At 37.1% G+C, this 27899-nt stretch overlaps 3 protein-coding genes and 1 non-coding gene across 7 annotated transcripts; all 4 read right to left on the bottom strand.

The window, feature by feature from the left end:
- Positions 1 to 368: 368 nt before the first annotated feature.
- Positions 369 to 1081, bottom strand: LOC131162859 (uncharacterized). The gene is made up of 2 exons (XM_058119463.1): positions 599 to 1081; positions 369 to 556 (listed from the first exon to the last, which is right to left on the bottom strand). The coding sequence occupies exons 1-2, from the start codon at positions 1079 to 1081 to the stop codon at positions 401 to 403; spliced, it is 639 nt and encodes a 212-aa protein (XP_057975446.1). The 3' UTR covers positions 369 to 400.
- A 1573-nt stretch (positions 1082 to 2654) lies between these two features.
- On the bottom strand, positions 2655 to 23152 carry LOC131163122 (pentatricopeptide repeat-containing protein At1g25360). 4 transcript variants are annotated; one of them, XM_058119860.1, is made up of 4 exons: positions 20224 to 23102; positions 19527 to 19786; positions 15944 to 16107; positions 2655 to 2973 (listed from the first exon to the last, which is right to left on the bottom strand). In XM_058119860.1, exon 1 carries the CDS (start codon positions 23004 to 23006, stop codon positions 20571 to 20573), a length of 2436 nt encoding a protein of 811 aa, XP_057975843.1. In that variant the 5' UTR covers positions 23007 to 23102; the 3' UTR covers positions 2655 to 2973; positions 15944 to 16107; positions 19527 to 19786; positions 20224 to 20570. The 4 variants fall into 4 exon arrangements, with proteins under 4 accessions (XP_057975843.1, XP_057975844.1, XP_057975845.1 ...); XM_058119861.1 differs by lacking the exon at positions 15944 to 16107 and having other exon boundaries at positions 20224 to 23152; XM_058119862.1 differs by lacking the exon at positions 15944 to 16107 and having other exon boundaries at positions 19527 to 19642; positions 20224 to 23129.
- Positions 6207 to 7671, bottom strand: LOC131163123 (uncharacterized). The gene is made up of 2 exons (XM_058119864.1): positions 6868 to 7671; positions 6207 to 6538 (listed from the first exon to the last, which is right to left on the bottom strand). The coding sequence occupies exons 1-2, from the start codon at positions 7241 to 7243 to the stop codon at positions 6369 to 6371; spliced, it is 546 nt and encodes a 181-aa protein (XP_057975847.1). The 5' UTR covers positions 7244 to 7671; the 3' UTR covers positions 6207 to 6368.
- Positions 23153 to 27069: 3917 nt separating the features above from the next.
- Positions 27070 to 27142, bottom strand: TRNAE-CUC (transfer RNA glutamic acid (anticodon CUC)). Its single transcript has one exon. It is a non-coding gene; the product is annotated as a tRNA-Glu (tRNA).
- Positions 27143 to 27899: the final 757 nt, after the last annotated feature.

Genomic DNA, 27899 nt, shown 5'->3' on the forward strand with positions numbered 1-27899 from the left:
GGGGAAGTCCCAAAAAAATTGTTTAATTATTTTCTTCTTGTGTAGTAAGTGCACTTTTCTTTTGATGAACTCGATCATTTTTTCTTGTGCATGCTCTTACACGACCACAAGAGAGAGCAATTTGAAACACATATCCACCACTCAACCCACCCCATGAATGCATGTTTCAATTAAGGACACAAGGTTTTAATTCAACAGTTCATGCACAATATGACACAATCAAGAACCCATGAATAGAAGATCGAAGCCACTAAAAAAAAAAAAAAGGTCCTCCAAAGTTTTTTCGTTACAATGAACAATGACGACAAATGAACATAATTAAAGAAATTGTGGAAGGCGAGGGAATTGGGATTATTGGCTAGGCTAGTAGGGGAATGAAGCAGGCAAGGTACGGAGGTAGCTAGCGTTGACAGTGAGCCTTGCACATATATTGGCAGTCATAGAAGCAAGGTCCGCCGCAGTGGAGAGGGCAGTCCAGCCTCATCCCTTTGCACCGCCCTCTCTCCATGCACTCCCCATATTCTCCTACCCTGTACTCTCCTCTGTGGAACACCCTCTTCCTGGTCCCATGGTGTCCTCCATTGTTGCGGTTGAACACTCTCCCACCCCCTCTCCTACCGCTCCTACGCCCCCATTTCCACCACCCACCTCCCCCACCACCGCCCCATCCCCATCCGCCTCCCCCACCTCCACCGCCACCTCCTCCTCCTCCACCCCCACCACCGCCACCTCCACCTCCGCCTCCTCCACCGCCGCCCCATCCCCACTCAAAACTGCCACTGCCACCACTGCCGCCATTGCTACTCTTGCTGTTGCTTACAACTTCAGCAGTAGTACTATTGCTGCTACTAACGTTGTGAGAAGTGTTTGTTCTAATGCCTTTCACATGATAATCCTCATGTCCTTGTGGGATTACCTGAGGAGTTGAGGTTGAGGAGGAAGTAGTACTGCAGGTGACATTATCAATGTTTTGAGTACTGTGAATTGCAGCAATACCACTTTGGGCGAAGGTAGTGAGCAGAAATAAGAGATGAACCCATGAAGAAGCAACAATTCTGATCCTTACCCATCCCGTATCCATCTCGATCTCCCCTAACTTGGGAACTCTAATTCCAAATTGGAAACTTTTTTGCGTACTGTAGCTACTACTGCACTTGTTTGCCTAAGTAGCTAGCTCCCATTTATTTATAATTAATGTGCGTGGGTTGCCATTGCCACCTAACACTTGGCTCCTTTGTCCTCTTCTCAAAAGCAGCCATCTCTACTCTAATTAAGCTATCGACCACAAGCAAACTCAAACAGAGAGAGAGAGAGAGAGAGAGAGAGAGAGAGAGAGATGGCTTGAGGCAACAGCAAGAGAGCATGGCCCTTGAGGGCCTAGACCACCTCTATGGCACGCGCACCTTACAACCTTGGACCCCAAGTCAGCTTGGTATCAAATACACCCAGCAAGAATCTCTCCTAGACCACCCACAAAGCCTTGATTACACAATGTCCTACAACTATGGACTAAAGAAGTAACCCATTTAAAATCCCTCTCTACTTCCCATCAAGGTTTAACTTTAAAATCTCCAATTATCTCTCTTTAGGTTCTTTCTAGTGGTTAATTAATTATATATATGTTCTTTCTTTGGCTTACAGACTTAAATCTGGTTTTGTTTAATCTGAATTTAAAATCTTCAATTCTCATTACTCTGCTGCTAATCCTCTGTACAATGGCCAAACAAATTCAATCACTTTCCCCAATTCAAAAAACCAGTAAAATTGCCCCCCACCCTAAACTTCCATTTGTTACTTGAAAAACAATAAGGAAATGAAAGGAAAATATCAAGGATTTACATTTTCAAATTTGATTATTAAGAAAAAAGTAAAAAAAATAAAATAAAAAATACATCAAATCTATGAACAAAATTTTGATTTTACTCATAATTAATATTTGATTTTTTTTTTTAAATATTTTTAATCATATTCAAACAAACTTTCATTTTCAATAGTATTTAATATAGAAAGAAAGTACAATTGGAAAATGAATTTTCTCCTCCTTTCTCTTTTCTTTTCTTTTCACAAGTAAAATTCTTGATCAAATGAATCCTAATAAAATAGGAGGAAAAGGAAGGAAAGTGGTTTAGATAGCCATAATTTATCCAACAAAGAGCAAGATTATACCTGTAGTACGTACCCTAGTATTGATACTACTATTATGTTTTAAATTACTTCAATTCATTCCATGAGAGACATCATACTTGGACCACATGAGCAACCGAATCAGTTGATGTATGGTGTGGAAAGTAGTACCCACTAAGCTTTGGCAAGTGGAGTCTTTAGCTGTGATTGGGAGTTTAAACTCGCAAGAAAGTGATCAATTAGTTCAGTATAATTTTGCACTTATTTTTATTTAGATTCACACATTCAAATTTAAGATCTCCATTTTAAACTATCAAATACACGAAACACTCTTAAATTGGGAGCAATCCCATGACTCAAATTTGAATTTCTATAAATTTAAATAAAATTTAACATAATTTTCTATTGCATTATATCCAAATTCAAATAAATTCAAAGTATGAAATTCATGCTCCCAAACAGAATCTAATGTGTTTTCTATGTTTGAGAAGCAAGACTTTAAATCTTAGATTCTAATTCGTGCAGATTTAGGCATAAATAAATTCAAATATTATTAAATTTAAATCTTAAAGTTTAGGACAAAGCACATGTGGTGAAAGCCAAGGGCAGGCATCTTGCACTGTTGTGTTTCTGGTTTGGGGGCCACTACATGAAAGCACTCGAGTCTTTGGGTAAAGCTGCCTTACCTTTACTTCCAAAACAAGAGGGGTACACACACCCAGATTTTACTAAAGTGCTGCTGAGTAGGACTGGCTTGGCTTGTCTGGCCTTTACGTCGTTCCCAAGGCATAAATGTGCATGCGCATGTTCTCCCTCCCACCCCAAAACACTCCAGACATATAGCTGTTCCTGCAGTGACATTGAGGGAGCATGTAAATATTATCCTTCTTCAAAACCCATTTGAAGCCCTATAATACACATTATATGCAATACATTGCTTTTATTTGTGCACCGGGCTGCCTTTATATATATATATATATATATATATATATATATATATATATATACATTTCATACATACACACACATACAATAAGGCAAGCTGCGGAAGTGAAAGATCCATGTTCAAACCTTACAAACCAAAAAAAGAGAAGGGAGTGAGAATGGGTTTCAGGATGGGAGTCTGACAAACCACTTACTGCAAGTTTTGTATGTAGAAATGGAATTAAATCAAGGGGAATGGAGTCGAATCTATCACTTTATTTTATCATACTCTCCATTCAAGTTTTTATTCTTTTTCTTTCCTAACACATTCCATTCCACAAAGGCATGAATAGTATGAAGAAACAACTGGACGAAGAGAAAAATTCTGAATCTCATTCATAGTAAAAATTATTACATCAATGAGTATATATATTTGAAGCTGAATAACTAACAAACTGAATTAAGTTACAATAATATTCTGTAAAAGCTAACTAAATTTATAGCTGGCAACTAATTTGTTTAACACTCCCCCTCAAGATGGATGGGATTAAGTATGAACATCAATTACACCCATCTTGAAAAGTAATGAAGCAAAGGAATGAAATCCGAGAGGTTTCGTGAAGATGTCTGCTAGCTGATTCTGTGAAGTAACTTGCAAAGTCTTGATAACACCAGTTTGTAATTTTTCCCGAACTATATGGCAGTCTATCTCTACATGTTTTGTTCTCTCATGGAATACCGGATTAGCAGCTACATGTAATGCTGCTTGATTGTCACAAAAAATCAAGGTTGGCCTTATATGTTCAATCTTTAAATCCTTAAGTAATGAAATCAGCCAAGTTACTTCGCAGATGGTAGTAGCCATGGATCTATATTCCGATTCTGCAGATGATCTAGAAACTATCTTCTGTTTCTTGGATTTCTGTGAAACTAAAGAATTTCACTGGAAAACACACTAACCCGTGACTGATGTTCTAGTTTCTATGCAACTTGCCCAATCTGAATCACAAAAGGCCTTCAAATGCATGTCTGAAGAAGCTGAAAAGAACAGACCTTGACTAGGAGTAGCTTTGATATATCTCAGCACCTGATATGCTGCAATTAAGTGAGGTACCCTTGGCTTGTCCATGAACTGACTTAGAGCTTGAATCGCATAGGATAGATCTGGCCCTGTAATGGTTAGATACAACATCCTCCCAATTAATCTTTTGTAGGCAGTGGGATCTTCAAGTAAGTCCCCTTCTTCTGTAGTCAACTTCAGGTTTTGCTCCATAGGAAATTTGATTGCCTTAGAGCCTATATAACCAGAATCTTTCAGAATGTCCAAGGCATATTTCCTTTGACAGATGGAAATGCCTCTTTTAGACCTTGCTACTTCTATTCCCAAGAAGTACTTCAATTCTCCTAGATCTTTAATTTTAAATTTCTCATGTAGAAAGTGTGTCAAATCCTTAAACTCCTGTAAATCATTTCCTGCCAAAATCACATCATCTACATATACTAAGAGAGCAATGTATGACTCACCATTACCCTTAGTGAAGAGGCAATAGTCTGCAAATGACTGCAAATGACTGTTTGTAACCAAATTCTGTCAAAGAAGTGGATAATTTTGAGTACCATTGTCATGATGATTGCTTGAGCCCATAAAGAGACTTTTTTAGCTTGCATACAATATTCTCCCGCTTGCTATCAAATCTGAGAGGCACATGCATATAAACTTCTTCCTAAAGATCTTCATGAAGAAAAGCATTATTGACATCTAACTGATGGAGGTGCCAACCTTTGATAGCAACAATGGATAGGATGCAGCGAACACTGACCAACTTAGCAATAGGACTAAAAGTCTTTGTGTAATCCAAGCCTGCTTGCTGTGTGAAACCTTTGGCCACAAGCCAAGTTTTGGGCCTTTCAACAGTGCCATCAGAGTTGAACTTAATTTTGTAAACCCATTTATTATCAATAGCAACTTTCCCAGGAGGCAATTCAGTCAAGGTCCATGTGTGATTGTCTTCTAGGGCCTTGATTTCAGCAGCCATTGCTTTCCTCCATTCAGGATGAAGAGCTGCCTCTTTATAAGATTGAGGTTCAATGAGATTGGTAACTGAGGACACAAAAGCTTGATGAGCAAGAGAAAGATTGGAAGTGGATATGTAGGGATGAATGTCATGAGGACAACCTGGACTTGCAACAGTGGCAGAGCTGGAATGATTTTTCAAAGAATGCAGAGAACAATGATAATCCTGAAGGTAGGAAGGAGATCAAATTTGTCTGGAAGATTTTCTCAAAGGAACAGATGGAATAGAAGCATTGGAATCAGTTGGAGCTTCAATTGAATTTGATGTAATATTTGGAATATGGGAAGATGGATCAGATGTGAATGGATTTGGATTGATAATGGGAGTTGAAGAGGATGGAAAAGACATAGAGGTTAATAGAATGGGATGAGGAATATCAGGGGAATGATTATGTGAAAATTTCTGAAAGGGAAAAACATGCTCATGAAACACAACATCTCGAGATATGAATATTTTTTGAGTGTGTGGATCATATAATTTATAGCCCTTTACAGAATGAGGATAACCTACAAATATCCAAGACTTTGCTCTAGGATCAAATTTGGTCCTACCATATGAAATAGTAGATGCAAAACAAAGGCAACCGAAAACTCTAAGATGAGAGTAACAAGGAATTTTATGAAACATCATCTCAAAAGGAGATTTGTTATTGAGAATTGGAGTAGGTAACCTGTTAATGAGGTAAACCGCAGTCAAAACACACTCACCCCAGAAATGAAGAGGTAAATTGGACTGAAATCGAAGAGATCTAGTCACGACAAGGATGTGTTGATGCTTTCGTTCAACAACACCATTCTGCTGTGGTGTATAGACACAAGATTTTTGATGAATAATGCCTTTGGAAATAAAAAAATTAGGCATGTGAAACTCTGCACCATTATCAGTACGTATGGCTTGTATAGTAATATGAAGCTGATTTTCAACAAAAGTAACAAAAGACTGCAAGTAATAACTGGCTTGTGCCTTAGATTGCATTAAGTATAACCAAGTGCATCGGGTATGATCATCTACAATGGTCAGAAAATACCTTGCACCATCAATTGATTTAGTAGAGAAAGGTCCCCAGATATCACAATGCACAAGTTGAAAAGCTATTGAACACTTATTATTGCTGTTTGAAAATGACCTCTTCTGTTTAGCAAGAGGACAAATATTACAATGACCAAAATTTGATTCTTTTATTTTAGGGACAGATTTATGCAGCAAATCTAGTCTAGGCTTGGATGGATGTCCTAATCTATAATGCTAGACATTGAAATCAGAAGCATTGGCAAAGAATGAAGCAGGTATAGTGAGCAGGCTATTCTTATTGAAAGTTGTATTGGAAACTGACATAGCTGAATGTTTATAAAGGAGATGATAGAGACCTGCCTTCTCTTCACCCAATCCAATCATCCTCCATGTGTCTGTAGGTCCTGTATAAAGCAATATTTGCCATGAAAAATGATACAACAAGAAATGGTTTTAAGAAGTTTACTGGCTAAGATTGGATTATAAGCAAAAGAAGGAACAACAAGAACATCAATGAGCAGCAAGTTAGGTGTTATACGAATTGTTCCAATGTGTGTAATAGAAACAAGAGCACTAGTAGGCAATTTCACAGATGTGTTGATGGAAGTTGTTATAGTAGTGAGAGAATGGACAAAATTTACCATATGATCAGTGGATCCGGTGTCAATAATCCATGTGAGACTAATTTGCTTTCTACCTTGAGTGCAAACAACAGATGAGCAAGAAGGAATACCTGTCATTGTAGAGAAGAGATGATCTTCAGAAAAAGATCTTGTACTGTGGGTGAAAGGTTTAGTAACTTGAGCAACTGAAGGCTGTGGCTGTATTTCAGGTGAAGGATGCATGATTGCCATGATCTGCCTAAGTTGTTCCTGAGTGAATGGAAGATGCTGCACTTCACTAGATTGCTCAGTGTTGGTTGTCAAGATTACTTGATTTGCTGAAGGAGCATTGTGTTTGTACCTTGACTTATAGCTTGGAGGATACCCATGTACTTTGTAACATATTTCAGCCGTGTGTCCTAGAAGTCCACAGTGGGAACACACAGGTTTTTCTTTCTTGCCATGACTCTGTTTATTTCCTTGATTTCCTGTAGCTCGTCCTAGCATAGCAGTTGGTTCAGTAATAATCACTAAACTGATCTCCCTTTGCCTCTCTTCTTACATGAGCAATGCAAACACCTTGTTTCTAGGAGGTAAGGGATTGCTTAGAAGGATTTGGCTTTTAAGATAACCATATGACTCATTTAGGCCCATCAAGAATTTCATTACATAATCTTGATTCTGATAATCAACCAAGATTTCCAAAGAAGCGGGAGATGTCTCGGGAATTGGCCTGTAACTCATCAGTTCATGTCATAAGGACTTTAATTGTGTGAAGTAATCAACGATATTCATCTAACCTTGTGTCAAATTAGAAATGGATTGCTATACTGGAAGATCCTAAGTCCATTAGTCAAGGAGAATCGATCTTCAAGTTCAATCTATATATCCCTTGTTGATTTGATGAACATCACACTGGAATAAACATCATTAGATAGTGAATTGAGAATCCATGACTTCACAGTGTCGTTGCCTCGTTTCCAGGTGGCATAATTCACATCAGTAGAGAGAGAAGCTTCCAGAGTTCCATCAATGAACCCCAGCTTGTTCTTGGCACTCAGTGCCATTGTTACACACATGCTCCATGTCTGAAAGTTGTCTCGAGTAAGAACCTTATTTACCAGGTGCAAGTTTGGACCATCACTGCTTTGGAAGTAATAAGGATTTGAGCTCGGATCAACATTGGAGTTGATAAGAGAACAAGAAGTATCCAAAGGAGTTGCAGAGGAAGCCATGAGAGAAGAATTTCTCTAATTGCTCTGATACCATGTGAAGAAACAGCTGGACAAAGAGAGAAATTCTGAATCTCATTCATTGTGAAAATTATTACATCAACGAGTATATATATCTGAAGCTGAATAATTAGCAAACTGAATGAATAACAAACTGAATTAAGTTATAATAATATTCTGTAAAAGCTAACTAAATTTATAGCTGGCAGCTAATCTGTTTAACAAATAGTTTTCGTAAATTATTAACTTGCAGATGCCTCAAACCTATTATCAGCAAGTTCCAAATCAAAACCAATGCAACTGCAGAGCAGCCATTAAAAATGGACAATTCCAAGTCCAAGACATTTCCAACAACCCAAAAGGTAAACCTAGTTTTGATTGGCACCATAAGAGCCAATCTTCATCATTCCTTGCATGCCTGTGATGTTTGTACATTTTGAGTTATTCCTTAATGCAATGTGCTAGTAAATGTTGGATGCATATAAAAAGAAACATCTTAAAATGAAAAGAAAGCAAGAATGAGCATGCACTCTAAAATACTTGAGATGCAGGAATATTTTTCTTTACCTGGGAAGACTGCAGTTTTTACAGTCTCCTTCGGGCATTCTCTTGCACTGGCAGTTCTTGTGAAGATTACCTTGACTAGAGACATATTATACCAAATTAAATGCAGCAAGCAAACAGACTGAATAATTTACATCCAGAATCACACACCAATGATTTTTTGCAAAGAAGATAAAAACTTCATTTCTACTTCACATTCTTCATCAACATTGTTAGCACCGGAGGAGCCCATGGGTAGGCTTGATACACATGAGTAAACACCAACTTGCCCCAAAACCTTAAGCCTATTGGGTTTTGGGTCCAACCATGTATATAAGCATTCATCATCCACCCAATTTTTCCAATATGGGACAAACTCACAAATGGAATTTTTAACAATCTCTCCCTCACTTGTGAGTTCCAACTGCTCCACCTTGAACGGAAATCGTCTCAAACCCAATTCCCCAACAGTTGCTCAAGTGGAATTTTTAACAATTCATAATTGAGAGAATTCATGTATTGTTCATATAATTTGGACAAGGAGATAGTGAATTTTTATCGTTTGCTCCCATAGATATAGGTTTTGCCAAACCACGTAATCCCTGGTATCGTTATTCTTGTTATTGCTTTCTTTACTTGCTGTGGTTGTGAAATTATTATGTATATTCACCATTTAGATTGTTGCATTATTTATGTTTGATGCTTCACACAAATTATATATTCCATTGTGCATTGTCCGAGGGCTTTTACACAATAATTGGTATCAGAGCATTGTTGTTACAGCATCTTCATCTACAAAATTTGATGCAGCCAAATTTGATGGAATTGGAAACTTCGGTTTGTGGCAAAGAGGGTGAAGGATCTCTTGGTGCACCAAGGGATGGCGAAGGCATTGTATGGAGTTCAACCGGAAAGTAAGAATGAAGCAACTTGGAATGAGTTGGAAGCAAAGGCGGTATCAACTATTTGACTGTGTTTGACTGATGACGTGTTGTATCACGTCATGGATGAGGATTCTCCGATAGCAGTTTGGCATAAACTAGAAAGCCGGTATATGTCTAAGTCCTTATCGAACAATCTCTTTCTTAAGCAAAGGTTGTATTGGGTTAATATGGTGGAGGGTTCGGATTTAAACCAACATATCAACACTTTCAATCAGATTGTGAGTGATTTGGTGCGTGTTGATGTAAAGTTCGAGGAGGAAGACAAGGCGTTGATGTTGTTAAATTCCCTACCTGCATCTCAAACTTATGAAAACTTGGTTACCACTCTTACATGGAGCAAGGAAAGCCTGAATTTGGAAGAGGGTGATGAGGGCATTGCTCGATTTTCATGAAAGAAAAATGGTTAGCGATGAAGCTTCATATGGTGAAGGACTTGTTGTGAAAAGTAACCAAGAACATGGAAAACGTAAGTCCCGTAACGGATCTCGATTGCAATCCGGGAAGAGAAAGGACATAAAATGTTTTAAGTGCGGTAAAATTGGGCACATAAAACCGGAATGTCCGGAGTGGAAGAAAGAGAATTTTGAAAATCACTAAGGTCCGTCAAAATTTACAAATGTAGCGGAAGGAGATTCAAAATGCAATGATGGGGATATGCTATGTGTTTCATCGGGTTCAGAGTACCTCATGGATGATTCTTGGATCCTAGATACTGGATGCTCTTATCACATGACAGCAAATAGAAAATGGTTTGACATACAGGTTAGTTAATACTGGTTGTATTTTGATGGGAAATGACATTTCATGCAAAATATTTGGTATTAGAAATGTTAAAATCAAAATGTATGATGGTGTTATAAGAACCATATGTGATGTAAGGCATGTACCGATCTAAGGAAGAATGTTATTTCATTGGGTACTTTAAACTGTAATGGGTATAGTTACAAGTCTGAAAGTAGAGAAATGAAAGTGTGTGAAGGCGATTCGATAGTGATGAAAGGAGAAAAGATACCGGGAAATATCTATGCACTGCAGGGTGTTATGGTTGTAGGTGGAGCTGCAACTATAGAATCTGAGTTAGATATTCTGTGGCATATGCGGTTAAGGCATATGGGCAACTACATGTATTCAGATGTTTGGGAACCGGTGAAGATAGCATCACGGGGCTGACATATGTTTTTCTTGGGTGTATCACGAAAGGTTTTGGTTTATCTCATATGGCACAAACATGATGTTGATGTGTTTACCAGGTTAAACTTGTGGTTGAGGTGGAGTATCAGACCAGGAGAGAAATCCTCGAGTTAGACATTGGGACTGAGTATGCTGATTTCATTCAAGAAGTTTTGTGAGCAGGGCAGGTTATATGTAGGGCTTACATGATACTTCTTGGTGAAGTCAGTGAGTATGACGCATTTCTCGTGTGACCGATTGCCAAAGGTATCGCTAGATAGGAGAGTTGTAGGTGAATTGTGGACAGGTTTTACGGTAGACTACTCAGTTACGAGTGAATGTCCATTGGTGCACTATCCTAGTGATGGAAGATCTAGACTTGGTGTTATGTCCGGACAGTACATCTTTCTGAGTTATAAGAAAGGTGGGTGCAAGTTGGGTGATCCTGTGGCAAACAAAGGAATAATCGAGGACATGACTTTTGATGATAAAGCCATGGGACAGCATACTTAGATAAAGGAAGGGAAACAAATGTCAAAAAATTGCGGTAGCAGCAATCATGCTATGCAAGTGGAGTTAGGGACTCAGAGCAGAAATGCGAGAAGTTCTATCTCGAGTCAACAACATCCCGGTATGAATACGCATGTGATGCAGGTACAGCAGCAGACTCAGGGCAGAGATGACATAGTTCATATTGCAAGAAGTTTAAGCTCGGGAGACCAGCAGAATCATGGCGGACCCATGTACACTATCAGACCACCACTCAGGTATAAATTTGGCATTCTGGTGTTTCATGTATTTATTATTACCAATAGCAAGGTTCCTACTATTTTTCAACTTGCAATGCATGGCAAAGGGAAAAATAGGTGGATAAGTGCTATAGTGGAGGAAATGAAGGTATTGCATATGTTCCAGATATGAGTTGGTGAGACTTCCAAATGGGAAGAGAGTGATAGGATACAGTGGAGTGATGTATTTGTTGTGTGTGAATGACATGTTATTGGCTGGAAATACTTTAACTAAGGCTATTAGTTGGAAACTCTGTTGAAAGTTATTGACGTAAATGTGTTGGGTACGGTCAAGATGGGTCTTGGTTTGCTGATTCGTATGGACAAAGCTATAGGAAGATTGGTGTTATCTCAGGATGGCTTTTTGGACGGAGCCATAGGGAGACTTTGTTTGCCGTCTCAAGGGGGTTCTGTGGAGAATTAATATGGAATGTCTACCGTTCGGTACCCAAAGATGAGTTGTGATGTCTGGTATATGTCAAAGGTCCTCCATGATTGTGCAATGGGGTGTTTCAGCAAGCAACAGAGTGAACCGTCAGTTGTGAGATTTGTTGAAGACTATGCAGGGAGCTTTGGTGATATAAGGCTTGCATTAGCTTTTGGGTTTATTGTTGTGGGAAAGTCTTGTTGGAAGCCTAGGGTGAAGTTTTCGGGTGTTACATCTACAACTGTATCAAGGTTGATGGTAGAAGCTGAAGCTGTCATCGGCAAGTTCAAGCGGCGTTGCTTGGACTTGGTGTTTGTCTCCAAGTACTAGATGAGATATGGTCCCAACCTAACATTCCAAAGTTCAATGTGGAACAACGGGTTCATGCTTTTCGATTTCTCCTAAGGGGCGTATGTTCGCCAAGGTAGAGTTTGTTGTGAATTATGTCTCACATACAAAGGGAAAACATGAAAGAAATCAAGGTGTAGTAGAGCAGAGGGAAACCGTTGACAGTTTCAGGAAAACCGTCAACGGTTTCGCTGAATTTTAGAATGCAAGCTCTCAGTATCTCCATTTCATCTGAAATCGTCAACAGTTTCACGAAAATCGTCGACAGATTGGCTCGGAACAACATGCACAGATTTTGAATTTTGAATAATTTGGACGTTATTTTGGTTGGATTTTGGAGGGAAACCACCGATGAGGCTTATATATACATAGAATACTTTGTATACTGTGTGCCAAGAGAAAGTCAAGTGTGGTTGAAGAGAGAATTGAGAGAATTCATGTATTGTTCATGTAATTTGGACAAGGAGATAGTAAATTCTTGCCGTTTGCTCCCGTGGATGTAGGTTTTGCCGAACCACATAATTCCTGGTATCGTTATTCTTGTTATTGCTTTCTTTACTTGTTGTGGTTGTGAAATTATTCTGTATATTTACCATTTAGATTGTTGCATTGTTTATGTTTGATCCTTCACACAAATTATATATTCCATTGTGCACTGTTTGAGGGCTTTTACACAACAATCATTTTGTTCATTTATATTCCCACCCTTAAGTATTGCTGCAGACCCCAGCACAAAAGATGTCTAGAAATAATATAATCCTTCCAATCTCAAAAACAAGTCATAAAATGTAATCAAACTTTTTCCCCCACATTGCAAACAAACTTAAAAGAGAAACAAATTATGCCCGGTTCCACAGTCAGCACATAGTTCTATAAGGTCTTGAAGGTTTATACCACCATTCTTTGAAAAAAAAAAAAAAATCAATAGAAAAGGTGATATGTAGAAGTAAATTGAGACTCCAAGTGCCCTCATGAAAGCAGACGCCTGAAAAGCATCTGCCAAGAGTTGAAGGAGAATATCCAGGCCAATTCACAATTAACCAACCAAATATTAATGTGAAAATAAACATGCATGTTGAAGAGGGGGAAGGGAGATACTGAGGAAGATGGAGCAAGCACATATTTTTATAGGTGCCAGAGTAAGGGAGTCGGTCCAGTGCTGCACTGCCACTTCTCTTTTATCTTCTTCGGAAAAATACATAGTCAATGAGGACTTCATGCAAGACATTCTAGACAAAAAATGTTGGCTCTATATATCATAAACGGGATGAGCCTGCATTAGGAATTCTTGTAAATGCATCATCTACAAAGACTTCATGCAAGACCAATTCTAGGCAAAAAATGTTGGCTCTATATCTCATGTACAGGACAAGCAGAGCATTAGGAATTTCCACCAGCCTCCCTTGTATCACCAACAGACCTCAGTGGTCATATTAAAATCATTAGTTCACAAAACCCACCAAACTTTCCTAAAAGAACCATACCTCATGTACAGGACATGCAGAGCATTAGGAATTTCCACCTGCCTCCCTTGTATCATCAACAGACCTCAGTGACCACATTAAAATCATAAGTTCACAAAACCCACCAAACTTTCCTAAAAGAAGCATACTGTTACCCAATACAAGTTCAAATGGACTATATGACCTTCCATGAACCAATTAACATGAAGAGCCCTCCATCTTCACCTACACTGCTTCTGTATAATTTCCAACTGGATATCCACAGCAATATGAGCCCATTCAATTCAGTTTCAACAATGAGATTCTAAGAAATGTCATTCCATGGGGATATTTTTAATTTTGTGAACCAAATGCCACCTAAGAACTTACAAATGTGCATCTACAATAACTTCAAAGAAAATAAAGATATTTTGTGCACATGTGAGTGTAAAAGAGAAAGCAAGAAAGATATACAGAAAATCATGAAATTTTGGTATTTTAGTAAGATAACCTCACTAGTCACTTCTACATTGTTTGTCATCAACTGAATTAATCAATAAATAAAAGGATGTCGTAAAAGGCATCCCCCTAGGGCATTAGGTTCCCCGCTTTTCGAGGGTTGGGGGAGGATCATCACAGTGTATGCAACCTTACCCCCGCTTTTATCCAGAGGCTATTTCCTTGGAGTCAAACTTGTGACCAACTGGTCACAAAGGAGCAATCTTAACGTTGATCCAAGGCCCACCCTCATATAAAAGGATGTGTTGAAAAATAAAATTCAACATCATAAGGTACAGAGTATTAAATATCCAACTAGAGGGAAAGATACTATGCCAACGTTTGGAAATTCATGGAGAAACAAATATCTTAACGAGATAAAATGCATTTTATATGCCATGTAAACCAAAAAGAAAAGACAAAAAAATGATGGAAAAGAAGAAAACTCAGCATATTCTGACACAACAGTAGATAAGAATTACTATATTGAGAGAAGAGGTTTTTGGTCTCTGCATTTTTGCTTATCACTTAAATTTGCCTTGTCACATATCACACTCAAAGACTCAACAAGACAAAATATATTAAACTACCAATTTCACTACCAAATGGTTAATTTTTCTAACCATACACATTTTTTGTCTTTTTTTTTATTGGCAGCTATCTTTTCTATAAAATGCATTCTTAAATTCAAATTTCTTTCCTAAAATTCCCCAAAGCACGTGTGAAGCTTTCGCGCGTACATGGAGGCTACTAAAGTAAGATAGTAATCCAACCTCAGCACATGCTATATGATTTTAGGCAAAACCATGAGGGACTAGTCCAAACAAATATAGCTCCTAAACCCTAAATATTTTAACAACAATAGTAAATTACAATAGAACTTAAAATATCCGTACCAACAAAACTTGTCCACATCAACAGGATCATCTTCCAAAAAGATGGTGATGGACCAAACAAAGTGCATTGTCATATTCAACTTCTTTGGCATTAGGCACAGTCCAACACTGGGTTGTTCAATTTTTTTGGTCTCCTTCCATCCTAAAATGACCAAAAACTAGAACAAAAAAATATCAATTAGAGATTGTGGAGGGGTAAATGAGAGGGGAGGAGAAATTTAGTGCACGCAAGTAATGGATGTTCTGGAGAGGACCCAAAGAGGAGAATCAACCAATTTCCAAGAAGCTCAAGCATGGATTGTAGCAGGTGAAGGTATTCTTAATTCCCTAAACTAGTGAGAATCCAAAGTGAGAGAGAGAGAGAGAGAGAGAGAGAGAGAGGGCTTAATTGTTTAAGTGTAAAAAATGTCCCCATTAAAGAATGATTGGGGGCATTATTGAGGAATGGCAAAATGGTGCAACATGAGAATGACATATTACATCTCAATTGATGAAAAAAAAAAAAAAAAAGAGAAATTATTGAGTAAATTCAGTCACGACACGGAGTAAAGGTGAGAGAAAATAGAAGGAAACATGCATCATGAAAATGATACATTGCAGTTTCCTGAGCAGCTTAGGAAAATGCTAAGGGTTCAAGGCTCCCTCTAGTGAACCTTGGTTCAAGCCTACCAAGCCAAGAATCTCAGAGCATCCTAAGACCAGAATTGGTAGAGACCTTGCCACATGTCTCTGTGACCAATCCTAGTGTGCACCACCAATTTCAACATCCTATAAGAATGCAAATAATATAATTAATAATTAATTTAAAATTTCGCATTTGCAAAGTTGATTTTGGTCAATTTCACAACCTAGAGCATAGCAGTAATTTTATGCATTTACAGAGACAGATTAACCTAAAACTGCAGCATGTCTTTCTCACCAATAAGGAGTATCATGATGAAGCGTTGAGATCAGATCCGCAATATCGTGGACACCAACTACAGCTGCAGCTCAATGCTCCTGCTTCTGCTGCAATTAAAGCTCTGCTTAAATCAACCAGCACTATCCACAAACACCACAACCTCCATCATTTATGCTGCTCCCCTGCGACATTAATCATACAATGATTATCTCCACCGATCCACCATATATCCCTAACCTGACCGTAAAATCAGAAACACTAAAACTCCGATGCCCAAACAAAATCCATTTCCAACAATGACCACCAATTTGAGCTACATCGCACAACATACAGTTCTAATTTTAAAATGACTAATGTCTTCAACAAAGCATCATCCATGGATTAGAATATCTGTTGCCCTAATTAGGCTTTTCAATCTTGTTTTAATGATAACAAATGAAGGATATTTTAACATGTGTTGTTGAGTGACTTTATTTCAGGATTACATAAAACTACACTCATGTTTGTCGTGGAAGCAGCTGGAAATCAAAATCAATCAAGTGAAAGCTTCTCAGATTGAAGCAATAAAAGACAAATGAAAAGCTTAAAGGCTAAGTGGGACACGAAGTCAAGATGAACCTCAAGTGACTTGAAGACTTAAAAAGTCATATTCAGTAAAGTCGTTTGTAAGTACTTCAAATCAAATATAATTTACAAATATGAAGCTCATTTAGGGTGCAAAGACTTAGAGACCAGTTTTTGAAAACCCTGAAAAATGATTTTGTAAAGTTACATTTGAGTCTTTTAAATTACAAGGGTTTACAAATCAAAATTGGAAGTTTTTGAAAAAGAATGGATTGGTCAGCCGACTGACCAGATTACACTAGGTTTACTCAGTCGACTGACAAGAATACAACGGTTAAATAAACTGCCCAGCCGACTGACCAAATGAACTAACCTTATTCAGTCGGCTGACAATGTCCAACCGACTGACATTTTGAACGTAGTTGAGCCAGCCGACTGACAAATTAATTGAATTTATTTTTGGCAGACAGAAAGGCCTCAGCCGCCTGTCCAGTCGACTGACTCTGTGAAATACACTACCTAGTCGCTTGTCCAGCCAACTAACTCCACGGGATTTCAAATTTTTAAACTTCAACGGAAAAATTTTAAAAATTAGTTTTCAAATATGAATGTTATAAAAACTTGGTGAACATTCCAAGTAACTTGGGGAACAAGGAAACTAATCCTAAAAGACCTATAAATACTCCCTTAATCCCAAGAAATTAATCACCAAGCAATCACACAGCATTTTTGCATTCAAGCTCTCAATCTCTCTCAATGTTCTAAATTGCTCACACTCCATCTGGGAGATATCTTCTAAAATTATTGTTGAATCATCAACCTACAGTTCTAACATTGAGTTTTCTCAATCACTAAAAGAACCCTTGGTGATCTCTATACTTAAGCTACATACTTTCTATATTATTATTTGATTGAAGTATATTATGTGCTCTAACTTGTACAAATTTGCTCTGTTTTGAGAGTTTCATTGTACTCAGATTCTTGTAGTCTTCTCGTTGTATTTTGACGGTTCAAAGCTGATTTGGATCATTGTACCAAGCGTGAGTTGATCGCTTGAAGAGGTTTCTCTTCCTAAAAAAGAGGGCTTATTGTAAAAGGCTTGCTCTGCCCGGAAAGGTGCGTACATAGTGGAATCCTTTGGTGGAATTGACCAAATGCGAGGATGTAGGGTGGGGATAAGCCGAACCTCGTAAAACTTGGTGTTCTTCTCAACGCTACTCTTTTTAATTTCTGCACTATATATATATATATATATATATATATATATATATATATATATATATATATATATATATATTCTTGTGTATGTTGAGTGCAGGTTACAGGGCTTAAACACTGAATTCAAAGAAGACTCTTAATCTAGAGAAAGTATGTTTCAATTAACCGTTTGCTGAAACCCACAAGGGAGTACGTTGGTTAATTTGCGGAAATCTTAATTAAGAGAAACGCAATAAAATTCAATCCAAAGCAGGGCTTGCATACAAATTACAGGGCTAATTACAAAAGCTGAAAGAAATTCAAAGAGTTGCAACTTCTTGGTTATTTTGGTTGTTGGTATTGTGTGGTTGATTGGATTGTTTAAGTTTTCAGCAAATTGTTGTGTGTTTTGACTTTGATTGATAATTTATTGATTTACTTAAGTTTTTCTGTGAGTACTAAACAAGTAAGTAAAATAATTTAATAAGAACTAAAATTTATTAAATAACCCAATTCCCCCCCCCCCCCCCTCATGGGATCACTATTCTACTTTCAATATCAACAAATCATCCAGTGCAACTGGGTTGGAGTGAACCAGTGCAGATGAATGTCATAGAACTGCATTTGTGTGAACCAGTGTAAACCTGAAATCGGGTGACTCGGCCAGACCAGGTGAACCAACTGGGTCAACCCAGCTACTCACACAAGAAAGAATTAAACTACTGCTGATGCTCAAACAACAGGCCAGGGTAATGGTTTAAAAGGTTAAACAGTTTAAAGCTTTTGCTATTTTTATTGACAAATAAAATATATGTAGATATGTATAAATTATAAACTCAATATACTCTGCATAAATATATATGTATAATACACACACACATTTATATGAGCACCCTTAACACTTATAGCTAAATAAATATTAGGGTAAAAGACACTAACCACCCCTGAGGTTTGACAAAAAGACAATGGCTTCCCATGAGGTTTCAAAAATTTCAGACTCCTTAGGTTTCAAAAATCTCAGGGACCTCCCCTAAAGTTTGTCAAAAAGATACAAACCTCCCATTGTATTTTGTAAAAAGACAAATTCTTTTAGGAGAGGTCTGTTTCTTTTTGGCAAACCTCAGGGGAGGTCCGTGACATTTTTGAAGACCTCATGAGAGGTTTGTGTCATTTTTTACAAACCTCGGGGATGGTCCCTAGGATTTTTGAAACCCCAAAGGAGGTCTCTGTCTTTTTGTCAAACCTCAGAGGAGGTATCTTTTTCCCTAAATATTAATTGAATCAAATATATTCTCTCATTATCAGTTAATAATAATAATAAGGTTCAAGAATGTTTTCATAATAGGGAAAGCAGGACAAAATTTGTCTAGGTTTATTTGTTAATTTTCAAACTTCTAATTGGGTATTAAAATTCTATAATGGGAAAATTTGTATTATAGTCAAGAATTTTAGTAATTAATAAGAATACCATAAATCTGTCTATATTCTATTGATAATTGTTTTTGGCTATTACAGTTTAGAACAAGCATCTTCGTAATAATGACAGTAATTTTATATATACACAGATGCACACACATATCACCAGTTCAACCACCAGAGTTTGACCCACTGCTGTGACCAATCTGACCAGCATTCTCATATTGCCACTGGGTGGGCAAAAACAATTGACAGAGCAAGAAACAAAAAGAATTATGAATCACCTAAGGTCTCAATTGTTGGAAACGTGAAAACAGTATCAACAATTGGAGTATAAACAGACATAGAAAAGAAAATAATTGTTAAACTGTTGTGTTTCCTCAACTTGAAACAACAATCAAATCAAAGACTAGAAAGGCAGTACCTGCAGTTCAAGTTCATCTTTCATGCAAATAGAAAGCACTGTAGGAGCTTTGTTTTTCAAATTTCAATCACCACTTATGCTTGTTCATAGTCAGATGCATGTCTTGTATCCAGCTTCTGAAGCAAAATATGGAAGCGTCAAATGCTGCCCCATGAACCTGCTCTCAAAGGAACTAAACCATTGACATCATGGATGAATGAGAGCAAAGTTTTGCTTCAGAGTCTTATTTTTTTAAAAACTGAGTCATGAAAGCCAAGCATCTGCCACAATGCAAGTGGACATGAGCAAATGCACAACTTCTAAAAATAATGGGGTCAGTCACAAGGTCAGGCATATGATGCTCCTTTTAATAGTAAATGTATATACAGGCACATACATTTCAATTTTATTTATCTTTTTATTTATAGTTTCCAACATGACTCCAAGTTTCAGTTAAGATCTATTATACTTGTAGAATTAAAGTGTAAGAATACTTTTTTATCAAAATATAAAAATTAAAAATATTTTGCCTCCATTCTCATTTTTGGCATTGTTTTTAGCAGGTCTCCTTTGAGAAAGGCACATCACATTTTTAAAAATATATAATTACTATATACCTGAAAAAACCATAAAAGCAAAGTGATTTAATGTGCTGCTATAAAATAAGCTTGTTTCTTTCCAACCCTACTGTCATAGTATTTCAAATAAAAAAACTTACCTTTCTTCTGTCAGCTACATACTTCTGGTGGAGTATAACTGTTTGGGTGCCCAACTGAAGATAGCAATCAATAAACCTCAGTAGCCTTTTTTCTTCTGACATTGAACAACCTTGGCGGGAAAGGCAAGCATAGGCCCCTGGTTGCTTCTGTTTCTGCACTGAGTTTAACATAAATGGGGATCCAGGTAGTACTATAGCACTCCTTCACAGATCTGAAAACATCTCAGAAGTTGGACCCATAAACAGCATGCCTCAACTTCATTCACTCCACCACAAGTCCCAACACATTTCTGGCTCTAGACTTCTACCAATTCAGACAAATAGCGGTTTCAAAAAAAATTCCAAGGTTACCAAAAATTGCCACAAGAGCATTCACCATTCCTAAAATGATGAAACCTTTTTCCATCTCTCACAACAATCTCTCTTCCCACCGCTTTTGACATAAATTTAAATGCATTATGGCAATCCCCACAGATCCTAAGATTCTTGAAAACCCTTACAGCGGCCCCAAGGGGGAGTTTGAGGAGCCCAAATCCAACAGCTAGCTTCTCACTGTGTGTGGATAAAACGTATTCCTTTTGCTCAAACTTCATATCATGCAACACATACTTTGTGTCAGGGACATAACCTAATTTCCGCATCTTCAGGCCTAGTTGCTCAAGATAAATGTATACAGCCTGCACCTCAGGATGCGTAGTGTCATCCACCAAGAATACATGAACTTTGTTTTCAAACTCAATCCAGCTACAACCAGGCTCCTTTTTTACCCCCCGTTCCCTCATTAATTTTCGAACCTTGGCCATATCATCCCACCGTCCTGCAGTGGCATACATGTTCGACAAAAGCACATAAGTTCCATCATGCTGTGGCATGAGCTCAAAGAGTTGTTCAGCAGCTTTGATCCCTAAACCCATATTCCCATGGATCCGGCAACCAGCAAGAAGGGCCTCCCATATTGGGGCACCTGGCACAAAAGGCATTGCTTTAATTGCATCCTCTGCTTCTAAGAATTTCCCAGCTCGGCACAACAAATCAATCAAGCGGGCATAATGATCTTCACCTGGGCTTATACCATAAATTTGTTGCATTGAATTGAAACAACGACACCCTTCTTCAACTAGACCTGCGTGACTACAAGCAGAGAGAACTGTAAGGAAAGTTATCCGGTCAGGTAATATGTCTTCCTCCAGCATCAGTTCATAAAGTTCAAGTGCTTCAAAACCATGTCCATGATGCCCCAGAGCCGCGATCATGGCATTCCATGACACTGCATCCAGGTAAGGCATAGTTAGGAACACACAGTGAGCAGCCTCAACAACGCCACATTTAGCATACATTGTTATCAATGCGTTACTTGCTGAGAGACTGGATTCAAAACCCAAACGGACAAGCTGAGCATGGAGCTGGCATCCATGCTGCAATGCTCCGAGCCCAGCACAAGAAATAATTGCTCCTGCAAACGCAAAATCACAGGGTTCAAATCTCTCTAACCTCATCCGGATGAAAAGTTTCAGACCTTCTTCCCCAAACCCATTTTGTGCATTGCCTGAAATCATTACTCTCCACGTCAGAATGCTTCTCTCCGGCATCTCCTTAAAAAATAATCTAGCTTCATTAATGAGCCCTGCATTGACATACCCAGTTAACATTGCATTCCATGTAACAATGTCTCTCTTGGGCATCTTTCTAAAAACCTGTCGTGCCTCATCAATCTTATTGCTTTTCCAATACAATGTAACCAATGCATTATTCACCGACAATAAAAAATCTGGTGCGGATTTTTCTTCTGTCCGTAAAATGTAGGCATGCACCTCCCTTCCATGTTTGAAAAATCCAGCATCAGCACAAGCACTAAGAATACTAGTATATGTAAACTCATCCAGCCTAATTCTAGATAAAAGCATCTTTCTGAACAACTCGAATGCTTCAGATACAAACCCATGTTGCACATAACCAGAAATCATTGCATTCCATGCAACTCCCAATTTTTCAGTCATCCCGTCAAGAAACTGACGAGCGGCATCAAGATCATCATTCCTCACATATCCTGCAATCATTGTCGTCCACGACAACTCATCCTTCTCAGGCATCTCGCTGAACAGCTTCCCAGCTGCATCCATCAAGGACGATGACGATGCTAATGGCGAAGATGCACACTTAACGTAAACAGATAAGAGTGCATTTAACACTGAAGTAACTGATCCTGCTCCTGACTTTACCACCGCACAATGCAGCTGCTGACACTGCCCTTCTCGATCAGCTATCAGTGCCAAAGCACCGAGTGTACTCGTGAAGGTGAAATTATCTGGGCGAAAATTGTCCCGCCTCATGTCACCGAAAAGTTTAATAGCAGCGTGACCCTCTTTGTTATGGGAATAGCCCGTGATCATCGCATTATAGCAAACCGTGTCACGAATGCTCAACGGGATTCGACTAAATACATCAATGGCCAGCTTCAGCTGCCCAGCTGCAGAGTAAGCTGCAATTAGAGTTGTTCTGGCGACGATGTCTGGTTCAGGAATTCTATCGAATAGGTGGCGTGCGTAGACAAGATTGGATGACTTGCAGTATATATCGATTAGACGGTTGAGGATGTGACCACGAGGCCTGAAACCAAAAGCTATCATGTGGGCATGGACGGCTCGCGCGTGTGAGTACGAGATGGGGCTTTGCCGGCAGCACAGTTGCAGTTGGGCAGCGTAACGGTTGGCCACAGTACGAACAACGTCGGTTTGCGAGAGATCCTGACTGAGGTTCAAGGATACGGCGGCTGAACTCTTCATGTCTGCAACAAAGAGAAATCATGATGATAGGGTATTTTGAAAATTGAAAGCACGTTCATGAGGTTAAAAGAGTTCTTCCACTCCGTCTCCTGGCTACCAGAGACCAACTGCTCCTGCATGCTGGTGGTCATATCATGTTTTTCTTTAGCCTAAATAGTGTTAATTAGTTTTTAAGTAAAATGCTAATCTTTTAAAATAAATAATTCTAAAAGAACTAAATTTATTTTGTATGAAGTAATTTAATAAAAATTAGATAAAATTACATTTAAAATGTATAAAATTTTTATTTAAATAAAAAAATAACTGTAAAATAGAATAAAATGATAAATATATGTGTATATGTAGAGACCCGAAAAATAGTAATAATAAAAATAATAAAGAATTTAGTTTGACACAGATCAAATCGTCGATGGTTTTGGATGAACTCAAAAAACTATCGACGGTTTTGAGTTATCGCGGTCAGTTAAAGGTAAAACAGTAAAAAAATGTTTGGTTAAAAACCAAATTGTCAACGGTTTCCCTTGAAACCGTAGACGGTTTCGTCCGAGTACATCCATCTATAAATAGTCATAAACTCATTTTTCTTTTGAAATTTAAAATCATCTCTCTCTCTCTCTCTCTCTCTCTCTCTCTCTCTCTCTCTCTCTCTCTCTCTCCCCTCGATTTTTGGCCCGATTTCAGCCTGAATTGAAGGATAAACGTCATCACGGGATCTCGGCGATGATTCTACATAGTTTAACCAAAGTGGTTTCGTAGTTCGGGCATTCCAAGCACCACTCCAAAACTAGGGTAAGGAAACTGTTTTTCAAGTTTAATCAGTTATTGGAATGTGTGGGTATAAGGAATATTAAAATGGTTATTATTCTGTGATTGAACTGATTAAATTAGGGTTTATGGATGTTTTGTGCAAACGTTGTATGCACGGTTTTAGGATTCCTGCACGCATTTCTCAGGAATCAGGTTAGGGGGTTAGATTATGTCAGGAATTTTTAAAAAAATTTACCGGTTAAAATGTAGTATTTAATTACAGAAAATTATATGTATGATTTTTCTAGATATTCAAGTATATGGGAATGAAATTTATGAATTAATGCATGTTTTTGGGAAATCGGATGTTTGAACTGAGTAAACCCTAGAAGCGGTTTTAATATTATTTTTCAGCTATATATATGTTTTCCTCGGACAGTTAGTATATTATAGTGTAACACTCACTCATGTGGCATGAGTATGATTATTTTACAATATGTATATACAGACCAGAATATTTTATGATTATACAGAATAAGAGCAGTTTGATAATGATTTTCAAAAATGATATCGACATTATCGAAAATATGATATTATACGGTATAATATTACAGTTTAGCTACCTAGTGTCGTGATAGTTTAGTCGGCTTAGTACCGTGATATTTCAGCCAGCCTAGTGTCGTGATATTTCAGCCGACCCAGTGTCGTAATAGTTCAGTCGGCCCAGTGTCATAACAGTTCAGCCGGCTCAGTGCCATGACAGTTCAGCCGGCCCAGTGTCGAAATGAGTTATTTTATAGTTATATTATGAAATGTACTCTATGATAGCAGAACCCTGATGGATTAATTTAGTTTCAGAACACGGTACCACAGCTATTATGTCAGATTAGTGCCACCACACGTCTCAGATAGAGTGTTGGTGATTAAATAGTCAATTAAGCCTAGAGAAGAGTAGTGTGCCCCCATGGTAGTCCGGACCAAGCTGGGGAGACCAATCGTACTTTCAGACGAGTCAGTTTTGGCTTAACGTGGTAGGTCAACCATTGCTAAGTCCTACTTACGGGCTGTATAACCCAATCATGTGGGGGTAATACATGATATCAACTAACTATCTATCCAAGGGAGAATTTCATCAGTGTTATACAGAAATAGCAGATGATTTGTTTATAGAAATTTATTATGACACGGTATGCTTATGTTGAGAAATTAAATATGATTTTACCAGACTTATATAAGTACAAGTACAGATTTCCTAATTTATCAGATACAATAAATTATGTTACAGATAATTATGTACAATATATGTTTATAACACAATAGAACTCATGTTGTCATACACAGATGATAATATATCTCACTTACTAAGAGGTGTCTCACCCCAGAAATCAAACATTTCAAGAAATCTAGAAACACGAGCGGAACGAGCTCCGAGGTAGAGGAGGAGTTGGTACAGTCTAGTTTAAGGGTAAGTGGTTGTGTTGGGAGATATGTTTTGTATAATCCCTGATTTTTGGGGACGTACATGTATATTTATGGAGATAGTAGAACTTTGGTATTGTATGTGAGATTCAGGTATATTATGTTTTCCGCTCCATAGATAGTATGTATTTATGGACAAGTATCCCCGGTACCCACTCTGGGTCCAAGATGACATTATGGATGTTAATATTGGTATTAGTGTAATTTTATATTTTTAGCAGTATGGGAAAAAAAATGTAGTGGAATTTTCGGGTCATGACAGTTTGATATTAGAGCCTAGGTTGTTAGGTTCTGTAGACTTTAGCGGATAATAATATCATAGTATTGGAATGGATCTTGATGAGGGTAGAATATGGGTAGATCAAGATTTTAGTAGCCATCATTGGAGAATGAAGAGGAATTTGAGGTTTCATCTCGTAGCCTGGAGATAGGAATTTCGTGATTGTTTCCATGATTTTCTTAAGACGACGGTTTCAAGAAAGCAATGGTAAACTATCGTCGGGTTTTATTTCTAAGTTGCAAGACTGAATCTTAAATTGGGATTATGGATATAAGTTGAATGGTTATATGGGAATATTTTATGGTTTCTTAGTTAGATAAGTGCACAGATCGTGTTATGATATAGGATTTAAGATTGTTACGTCAGTCAAAATATAACTTGTTCATAGTGTTATTTTGATTCTCTGAAATAGAATGCGCATTTATAAATACTTGTTCATTCTGTCTATTTGGAGCTAAGAAAACATTAGAAAAAAAAAATATGAAAAAAAACTTTTCCATGTTTAATAATCAACGGAATAAAATATATATAGTAAATTAATAAATAAAAAATTATTGTATACATCATTAACTCATATTTTTTAAAATTTTTAGTTATATAAGAACTAACCTTGTTTTTTTTTAATAATATTTAATATAAAGAAAACAAATTTTAAAATTTTCTCCTTATTTTTTTTCTTTCTTTTTCTGGAAACAATGAAGTAAATTGATATAACATGAAACATATTAATCCAAAAGCGCCGTGAAGAGCAACTATTGTATAATTGTTTGGGCCAATGTCCAAAAAACCTAATGGTTCCTTCGCAAGGTTCGTAATCTTCGATGGAAATTTTTTTTTTACCTATTTCTTTTATTTTCTGTAGGTAATATATTATTAACAATCATTGCTATTTGACTCAACATGATCTAAAAAGTCAAGGTATTTAATGTACCTCAAACTTATTAAATTGAAACAACTTTATTGAACACTCAATGTGCAACAATATAAAATAGAAATCACACTGGGAAATTCATAATATAAAAAGAAGTCAATTTTCTCTTTTTGATCATGCCTTTCAAAATCATGTGTAAGAAAGAGATACTACTATGCAATATTAAAAATGTTTTTTTATAATTATCATCATCATCATCATCATCATCATTATTATTATTATTATTATTATTATAAAAAAATAGATTATACCCCATTATGACTTCATTGCTCTTGGACTCTGAAAAACTTTATTCAAGAATACACGAAACACATTAAAATTATTTTTGAAACACTTAGGTTATGTTTGGAACTCAATAAATATTAAAAAAGAAATTCAATGTTTAGTTACCAAGAAAAATAAAAAAGAAAATAAAAAATGCACTAAATATAATTAATATTGGACTTTTTAATATTTTTAATTATATTAAAATAAAATAAATTTTCGTTTTCAATAGTATTTAATATAAAAGAAAAATACAATAAAAAAAAAATTCCCCTCCTTTTCTTTCGTTAAACTCCCCTAATCAAATCTGAATTTTCACAGACAAAAATGTACTGTTGATTTAAATAAAATGTTAAAATAATTTCCGTTGCCGGGACTTGAACCCGGGTCTCTCGGGTGAGAGCCGAGTATCCTAACCACCTAGACTACAACGGATTCTGTAAGTTTGTTCTTATTAAATATACATATAGTAAAAGCCACTAGACATGACGATATTTTACATGCAGATTAATTAGTTTTATATATATATATAGATCTTCTGGTCCTCGATCCCTTTGTACAGATTGGATATCTGATGCATCAGCTGTTCTTGGAGTTCCATCCTCCATGCCATTGTCCTCGTCCACACTATCATTGACCAAACACATCCATATTTAATATTTCCAGATATTATTGAAAGTCTTAGCTGTACAAACCCTTTTAAAATTTTTTTTTTTTTTTTATAATGTGAGTTATCAAAAATTATTTATTTTAATTTTTACTTTTTAATATTTTATTCTACGCTTTCTTGTTAATATGTGAAAATTATGTTGGGAAAAATATAATATACAAACAATTCCCATAAGTAAATTAATAACGTAATGCAAATAATAAATAAAATGAGATACAAGAAATTTAACGCGATTCCCTCAAATATTCAGGTACATCCACAGAGCACGATGGTTCAAATCCATTATCACAAAAATGTTGTACAAAGTGGATACAAAAGGTACAAGAGTGTATAAACAAATATAGCAAGATGAAATGACATCACCAAAATATTCTGAACAAAGCTCCCAAATAACCAACCAAAGTAGTATAAATAGAGAAATCCCAAAATGCTGATACACAACTGGAGTTGCACGAATTGCTGCAGAGAAAAAATGATCGGCGCTGGTGCTGGCTGCAGGCAGAGGTTTTGTGGGAGAGAAAA

The sequence above is a fragment of the Malania oleifera genome, chromosome 8, assembly GCF_029873635.1.
Source record: "Malania oleifera isolate guangnan ecotype guangnan chromosome 8, ASM2987363v1, whole genome shotgun sequence".
Taxonomy (NCBI): Eukaryota; Viridiplantae; Streptophyta; class Magnoliopsida; order Santalales; family Ximeniaceae; genus Malania; species Malania oleifera.